The sequence below is a fragment of the Gymnodraco acuticeps genome, unplaced genomic scaffold (genome assembly GCF_902827175.1).
Source record: "Gymnodraco acuticeps unplaced genomic scaffold, fGymAcu1.1, whole genome shotgun sequence".
Classification (NCBI taxonomy): Eukaryota; Metazoa; Chordata; class Actinopteri; order Perciformes; family Bathydraconidae; genus Gymnodraco; species Gymnodraco acuticeps.
Genome location: NW_022990082.1, coordinates 316,846 through 325,602, shown reverse-complemented (window position 1 = coordinate 325,602; position 8,757 = coordinate 316,846). Strand labels below are relative to the sequence as shown.

Below are 8,757 nucleotides of genomic sequence, written 5' to 3'. Positions count from 1 at the left end.
GACCAGGTTTGGGGAGTAAGGGAGTACAGGGATTGCCATTTGTTCTGTTTTTAAATTCAGTAGCTCAACCTATATGGTGATGAAATTGTTTGTGGGCTTAAGTTTTAGCTTCAATTAATATTTGGGCTTATTTAAACTATAATATGTGCGTATGTTTCATTGTTGGTGTAGGTTACTGCCAGAATATGCGGAAGGCAAGTTTTCCTATGAATAAAATCATTTTTGATACTAAATATCTTGATATCTTCTTTTCTAAGGTACATTGTTCTGTTCTATCATAAATAAAACCCCTTATTGATATTTATTTCCTTGTTATTTACATTACATTTGATATAGAGATAATCCAATAGTAATCAAATAACATTACTTTTATATTTTTGATACTCTGATTAGGTTACAGGTAGCTAGTATTTGTAACGGATTACATTTCTAAAGTAACCTTCTCAACCCTGCCCATGACATGTATAGGGGCCAGTGACGTCAGCTTGGCCCCAGACAGAGTGCGCGAGTGCGAGAATACGCCACGGGGACGCGCACATGCTCGGTCTCATTTTAACATGAGCGCAGGCACGTCAATATACACACAGAGAGCAGAGCAGCGCTTTGGGTTTAGTAGAAGGTGCTCCACAGCGAGAGAAATCCTCCTCCACACTGAGCAGAGGTCTGAGGCGCAGTTTGTGTGGCGGCAGGGACCCGATCTTTTAAAACCATGCTGGATTGACTGCAGAGAGGCAACTACAATCAATGGCTTGGCTTTGAAATCGTTCAACATTTATTGGAAAGGAGTGTGAGATTAGAGCGACAGTGAGAGAGAGGGAGAGAAGCGAGGGAGAGTGAGTGGCGAGAGGGGTGGAAATAAAGATCCTTTTTCAACGATGGAGCTTACAATGGAAAACATTGGAAATCTGCACGGTGTGTCTCACTCCCATCAGACGAGCGACTTAATGAACTCTCAACACGCGCGCCAGTCGTCGCATCGGAACTTGGTGTCGCACGGACGGTCAGCCATGGTGTCCAGTATGGCCTCGATACTGGAGGGCGCGGGGGACTACCGCACAGACCACGCTTTGTCTGGCCCCTGCACCCGGCCATGACCATGTCGTGCGACTCCGGGATGAGCCTGAGCAGCACCTACACCACGCTGACGCCGCTGCAGCACCTGCCGCCCATCTCCACGGTCTCCGATAAATTTCACCATCAACACCCACATGCTCACCATCATCCGGCACACCAGCGACTCTCCGCCGGGAACGTCAGCGGCAGCTTTACCCTGATGAGGGACGACCGCAGCCTCGCCTCCATGGGCAACATCTACGGCCACTACCCTAAAGACATGTCCGGCATGGGGCAGTCTCTGTCCCCACTGTCCAACGGGCTCGGGTCCTTGCACAGCTCCCAGCAGACTCTCAGCGCCTACGGTCCCGGAGCTCACCTGTCCAACGACAAGATGATCTCCTCGGGGGGTTTGAGTCCCACATGCTGTCGCGGGGCGAGGAGCACCTTGCCCGGGGTCTCGGGGGCCATGGGGCCGGACTCATGACATCCTTGAACGGCATGCACCATCATAGCCATCCGCACTCTCAGGCAAACGGGTCCATGCTGTCAGACCGGGACAGGCAGACGGTGGGGGGAGGAGGGCAGGGAGGTGGGTCAGGGCAGGTGGAGGAGATAAACACCAAGGAGGTAGCACAGCGAATAACGGCAGAGCTCAAGCGCTACAGCATCCCCCAGGCCATCTTTGCTCAGAGGATCTTGTGCCGGTCCCAGGGAACTCTGTCTGACCTGCTGCGGAATCCTAAACCGTGGAGTAAACTCAAGTCTGGCCGGGAGACGTTCAGGAGGATGTGGAAGTGGCTCCAGGAGCCCGAGTTTCAGAGGATGTCGGCGCTCAGGCTTGCAGGTGAGTGAGGAGACAGCTCCCAACCTGAGTGATGTGGAGGGATCAATTAGAAGTCAATGTGGCAAGACTGTCAATAGCTGCTCAAACAGACATTACTAGAAGTTATTAGTCGATTGTATCGAGTAAAACTTCATCACGACAGTTGGGGTGTTAAATGTTGGGGGAAATCTATATTTTGATTGATGCTACAATCCATGATAGTGTAAACAGACGCTGTGCAACACTGGATGTGGTATAAACAAAAGAGAGGATGCCTCTCTCAAAAGCAGACGAGGTGCAAACAGCATTGTGCACTGATGTTTGTTCACTCACATACAGCGGTTTTACGCACAGCATGGATACACATATCCCTCTCACTCGGCCTCCCTCTCTGTCACACACAAACACATAGAAAAAGACCAAACAAAGAAAATCAAATCAGGATGTGATCAAAATTGATTGCATCTTACAGCTATAGTACTTTGATGGCAAACCAAACATGGAGACAAGTTAACTCAAATACTCAGTTTAACTTTGGACCCATTTGTATCAAAACACACTTGATGTAATCTTTCACTCCCCCTGTCAAATAAGCACGTCGTCGCAAACAAGGATCGTCTAAGGCCTAGCCAAAGAGTCGGGGGAGCATGACCTCCCATGGATCAATATTTCAGGTCCAGGCGTCCCATTTCAGAGTAGCACACTGATAAATGATCGATTTTGGATCTGAAAGACAGAGACACAAACAGATGCGTCTTTCTCTGGCCCGTATCTCCTCTGCACTCTGGGGTATTTTTCTCCAAAGTTGGTTGATGGCCTGTTTATCAATTCTGACACTAAGAAACGGTGATTGTTGTGGTTTGGCAGATAACATGTGTGGGGTTATTGGGAAATTATAACAGAAAGGCATCCCTTCATCATGAGACAAATTGTGGCACGAATCCTTGCTGTCGCCTGTTTGTATGTATTCTAGTGCTTTTGCGTAAACGCTGTTATTCGAAACACACATTCCCGCCCCTTTAAACCATTTAACACATCACCTGAGGACGTAAAGGAAAAGCCGAGAAGACGCGCTGAGGTTAAAACCGAGATGTGAATGAGAGTTCCCCTCGCATTGATGTTTGTGTAAAGGTCTCGTTCAGACGTGCTGTGCTTCCAAACGTCAATCAGCTCTTCTGTGTCGTATTTCAGTGAATAGTTCAATTAAGCAGATATAGTGGCATATTTTAGTTCCAGTCAATGCCCTATTGAAAAGCACTTAATGGCATGTAAATTGTTCCTTTGCGCATTTAGTGGGGTTCTGGTAAATAAAGATTTAAACACTCCACAATTGTCTCTTTAAGTGCCACTGCTGTTAAAGCTAATTGGGCTGTGGGGTTTTATATCTTCCACACCCGGCATCAGGATACCCCCCCCCCCCCCCCAATTCAATTGACATGTTGGAGTGACACACTCCTGTGAGTGCTACACTTTCTGCATATTTTACCGTGGTCAGGCCCACAATAGCCTATGGGTGTGAGGCGCGTGTACGTGTGTGCGTATTTGGTTGTAAAATGGAAATTGTTATTCATTATTTTATTTTGAAAATATATTGCATTATAGTACGTATCCAATAAATACATGTTTATTTGTTGTCTTGCAACAGCTGATTTTAGTGCACTTTGTATGCATTATGTATTAACCTGCAGCCACAAAAAAGCCAGTTGGGCAAAATGACAAATGACTGGTATGTAAATGTGCACAGCAACATTTTACTTATTGCATTTAAAATCACCATTATCCTCGGTGCGCATGTGAGTGGGAGTTGGGGGGGTTTGTGATGCTGAAAGTGAGGCTGGGCCATACTCGCTCGGCCACATCAATCAATAAATTCAAATTACTATTCCAAATTCATCACAGTCACACAAATCAATGCAGCTGCCCTGCTTAGCTAATGTGAAAATGCCAGTGTCTGCGCACACACACATGACAATCCAGCCCTGAAACGAAAAGCAGAGCAGAGATGGGCCTTTAGCTGTTTGGGGGGGTGGGCGGGACGTTTGCCCTTCACGCTCAACATCTCTTAATGCAACGAGGGCAAAGACCCACAGGCATCACCTATTGTGTTCTTCATTGCACCCGGGCCAGCTTTAACCTTTGTGTGTCTTTCATTTAGCTGATTATCAAAACTAAAGTATTCTTCCACGACTGTACATAAACAGGCAACTTGATTGTAAAGCTGCACAAATAAGGAAGCACATGTTTGGGAGGCATTTAAAGATCGCATTAACGATGAAAACAATTCGTCTTTGCATCTGTGTTGAATTCCACACTCCATCTCAATGTATTTGGTCGGGTCAATACAGTCCTGATCGATAAGGATAGCCAGTGCATCTATCAATTATCCCGCCTCAGCACTCTCTCCCATTGGTCTCTCCCCTGGAGCAGAGGGGGGAGGCGGGAGCCGGAACAAGGGGGAAAGAGGACAGCTGTTATAACAAAAAAACGCTTTTGCACACCTTTTTTTTCCTTTGCTGTAATCATGTTCCGTTTGTTGTGTGTAATGCACTCTCTCATTTGCCCTGTGGGGTTTGGGTTATACGGTAATTCCTGCACTAGTCACGCCTATTAGACACAAACAGAAGAATGCTGAAAACACAGAAATAGTCGTTATATCTTTCAAAATCCGGAATATTCCCACAAAAGACCATCCCTACTTCTAATTTGATAGCAGTTATCTTTTTTGCCTTTATCCTTTCATGTGACAGTGATGAGGTGCATGCCAGGGTCCCCCCTGTCTAAAAAAAAAGCGCAGTTGCTTTATTACCATTTGAATGGCCGGAGCACGTGCCGGGGTGTGCAGGTCAAGACCCACGGCCCACGGAGGCAAAACAATGTTGAGAATGAGGGTGGGGGGCCTCTATTCATCTTTCAATGAACTACACGTTTACACGGGCCTAATCCTGGAGCAATCCACCACCACCCCCCCCCCCCCCCCTCCCCCCATCCCCGTGACTGCACAATTCCCCCATGCATGCATCTCTGCAATGCGTAGGCCTACTTTTATTTTCCTTGTTAAGTATTGAGTTGCCTTAATCAGAATCAGAAATAGGTTTATTGCCGAGTAGGTTAAGCCATACGAGGAATTTGCATTGGTGTCTATGGAATATGGTGTTTATAGAAGATATTGTAAGAAAAGGACCAACAAATAAAACAATTGTAAAAAAACATTTAAAAAAAAGACTATTATAAGATTAAAATATAGAGAAATATTTACATTAAATATAGACATACCAAAAACATGACATTCATTACATATTGTTCCCTTAATGTGTATGCTTTTAGCAGAAAGAGGGCATTTATTATTGCTTATATATGCAAAGAAAAAAAGATTGGTTATCCTATCCAAAGTAGGTTTTATTCTTATTCTAATTTATTATTGGGAAGCACACAGTCAATCCCATAGTTTAACGTTACAAGCCGCTGTCCAAAGTGCTGAAATAATCGTGCACATTGAACCGCAGCTTATCTTCTTCTCTCTGTTTCGAGGACAGTTCAAGGTGGTGAACTGGAGTTTTATACCAATACATAGTTAATAGCATTCTTGTTGGCCTTAAACACCATTATTTCATCCAACAGCTTCCACCCATCGATCAATATTACAATCCACAATGGCGTCAATCACACCCTGCATCCTGCATCCTACTTTCCAGTCCAGCATGACCAACTGGGTTTCCATTTAAATCACAGCTCTAGCGTCTTCTTGTTTTTGCAGAATTCTAACTGGAGCTCTTTTTATTTTGGGATGCTCACCAAAATATCCAAGAGCAGCAAAAATAGCCAGCAGTGAAGCTTCTCTTTTGGGGTAATTTAAGCCGGTAAAATGGGTTTAATTGGACAGGGCATTAAGATGTGATTGATGCGGGTTAATCTAAAACAGGATTTTTTTTCATGAAGAGATGGCTTGATGTTAGCCTGCGAAATGATCGATTGGTACTTTAATAATTGATGTGTGAGGGGAAGATAGGGGGGATAAACAGTGCAGCTGCGGTTTCAGAGCCTCGTTGTTCGTTAAGCACAGCAACGTGTGCTGTATGTACTGAGACACGCATGTACAAGCATCGCCTTTGAAATCCTGTGGTGGGAGAGCAACAGCCACTTTCTTGAGGTTATAGCTCCAGGCTATTTGGTTTAAATCCCCGGCTTCAGTGCAGCTCAGAGCAGATGAAATGACATCTCACGCCTTGCATCTGAGGAGGCTTGTATGTGCTGAAGGGGGGGAGTCAGTCAATCTAACTTTAACATTTGCATAAATCATCAAGTCGTGATACGATAAAAAAAAATTCAAGGGTTGCACAATTAGCTGTGTATTTATGGCAATGGAAATCTTAAGTCCTTCTAACAAGCAACATAAATATAAAGACATTAAACGATAAAAACTCATTTAGAAAACAATACAAATATGTGCAAAACAAAAAGTTAATGTTGCAGAGAATTTTGTACAAGTGAACAAGTAAATGCAAGAGACTAAGTAAAATAGAAGAAGATAAACAAGAACAGAATGTAAAATTAAATACTGTTTGTTGTAGTAATGAATATTCGCATGTGGACGCATCGTGGGGAAGTTATGGGGTGGGGGGAAAACACATATCCTGATTGATTGGGTTTGAGGCACAGCTTCCTATATTCTCACCACTGCATGCCTGCATAACACAGGACAATATCATAGCACGAGCTACAGCCTGCATATGTGTCGCCTCCCCGCTCCTCCCTCCTGTGTGTATGTGATCGGGATATAGAGTATGTCTGCGCCACATTGTTAAGGCCGATCTGGCGAGCCTGGATCTGTATCGATTTCCATTCCCGGCCTCTGCTTTCCATCTCTGGAGCTGCGCCATGCAACCCCCCTCCCATCTCCACCATGCAACACCATTTCTCCCATTAACAGCTCACCCTTCATAACACACAGCAGAATGACTAATAAATGCATGCTTTCACGCTGGATTGCAGCACACGACGATGCATGATCAAAAATACAAGCAAATGCTGACTTTACACTGCTGGAGGTTTAGTAGCTCCAGCTTTATTTGTGTAAGAGGCGGATTAGCACCAGACGACTGGCAGTTCACCGTGGTGTTCCCCTCATTATACATGCCACCCACACTGTACTGACCAAGTCGACCTTATTCAAAATAATGTAATTTCAATAGAAATCGGATTAGCGACAGAGACAGGAGTCTGCACATCTTCCACATCTTTACACTTTTCTGTTTTTAGCCATACGCACACATGCAAACACACACACTGCTCCAATTCACACGGGGTGGGGTGGGGGGGGGGGCGTGCTGAGCAATTATAAATGCAGCAGAGGTCTGGACTCTGTACAGTTTCGAATACCGTCTCTTCTCTTTTAGATGATCAATTCCTACGCTACTCCGTCGCCCCCTCGCCAAACCGGATCGATATGAGAGAATGACCTTTAAATCAAATGGCTGGCAGAGTCGACTGAATACACGAGGCTAGCATCAAAGGGTTAATGGCACCGCGTGCGCCCCCCTCCTCATTTCCCAGGCAAAAGAAAAAATACAAAAGGAGTCCAAACCCTAAGATAATCATAATGAAATCTCATTACTCGTCCCTGCACTCCGGAGTCAGATGTGGGGCTGATGAAGACAGAAACAGATGACGTGGCTTTTGACCCGCCACAATCTGCAGAGGTTTACATAAGAGCACCAAGCATGGGACGTACCAAAGAGCAGACTGTTGTGCAATTAAAATGTTGACCAGAGCATTAGCATTGTGTCGATGGAGCTGTTATGTAACAGGGATGCCCCCCAAAAGCTGGGTCTGCTCCTGCACTCACGTAGCACTCACGTAGCACTGTCTTTCAGTCAATTTCTGCAAAGACTAAGAGTTTGATATAAATAATTTGACTTGTAGCCTACAGTATTTTTCTACTTCAACCTGTATTAGCAACTTCCTGATCATCCTCATTCTTTGCAGATGTTATTGTTGCTGAACAAACATTTACCTTTTAAAGTATCAGATCAGATTTTCGCTGATTTAAGTGTCAGATGTCAATGCTCGCAGTGAGATATCTAAAATGAGGTACGGAAGTTACTTTTTTAGGGAGGGTTTTTACAGTCTGAGTCCAGTGCTCGTCGAAGCAGTGGTGTGTCCTGGCTGCTTATCTGACGCCCTGACAGGCCATCGGTTATTAAAGGGCCCATAATGGCTTGTTTAATGTGCAGTTTAAGAATACAAGGCAAGGACATTGTCCACGCCATTAAAGAGAAGCGAAGGAACAAATCTCAGCACTGTAAGCTTTCTAAAACAGCAGGAAGACATCCAATCCACTATTAGGTGTTATTTCATTTAGAAAACAGAGTATTCAATGTCTTTCTCACGGGAGTCACATGTTTTAATTCTGGAAACAAATATGAAATAGAAAAGAGGAAATATCTTTCTGCGAAACATTAGAATTAGGCTTAATATTTTTGTATATGAAATAAAAGCTCTTGTTCACTCATTTGAGGCAAATTATGATACAAATTGGTGTTGAATTGCCAGTTAAGCAGCCCGCTGTCGGTTAATTGTTGGTTTTAATAATTAATATCGGAAAATAGAAAATAAGGGTAAAGTCAGAAATATTAAACTTCTCCTGATGTCAAACTGTTTCGGGCCCTTTTTAAGTGAGACTGCAGATGGTTTGCACGGAGCTTCTCTGTAAGTCTTTCTGCAGGGTCGATCTCAACAAAACCGCAAACACACACACACGTGCATGGCTTTGCGCACAGACACACACAGTTTATCGTACCCACAGATGCAACCCGAAACTCCGGTTGGGCAACCCCACACAGATCAACAAAGGAACAAAACGACTGTGAAATCAATTAATG

General features: G+C 44.5%; 1 protein-coding gene across 1 annotated transcript in view; it reads left to right on the top strand.

Annotated features, from left to right (window-relative positions):
• The first annotated feature begins 558 nt into the window (after positions 1-558).
• The window catches only part of onecut3a (one cut homeobox 3a), a 29,435-nt gene continuing 21,236 nt past the window's right edge, over positions 559-8,757 (top strand). The window contains 3 exon segments of the mRNA XM_034216299.1: positions 559-1,077; positions 1,080-1,454; positions 1,457-1,900. Coding sequence (XP_034072190.1) covers positions 876-1,077; positions 1,080-1,454; positions 1,457-1,900 — 1,021 coding nt within the window. The 5' untranslated portion in view covers positions 559-875.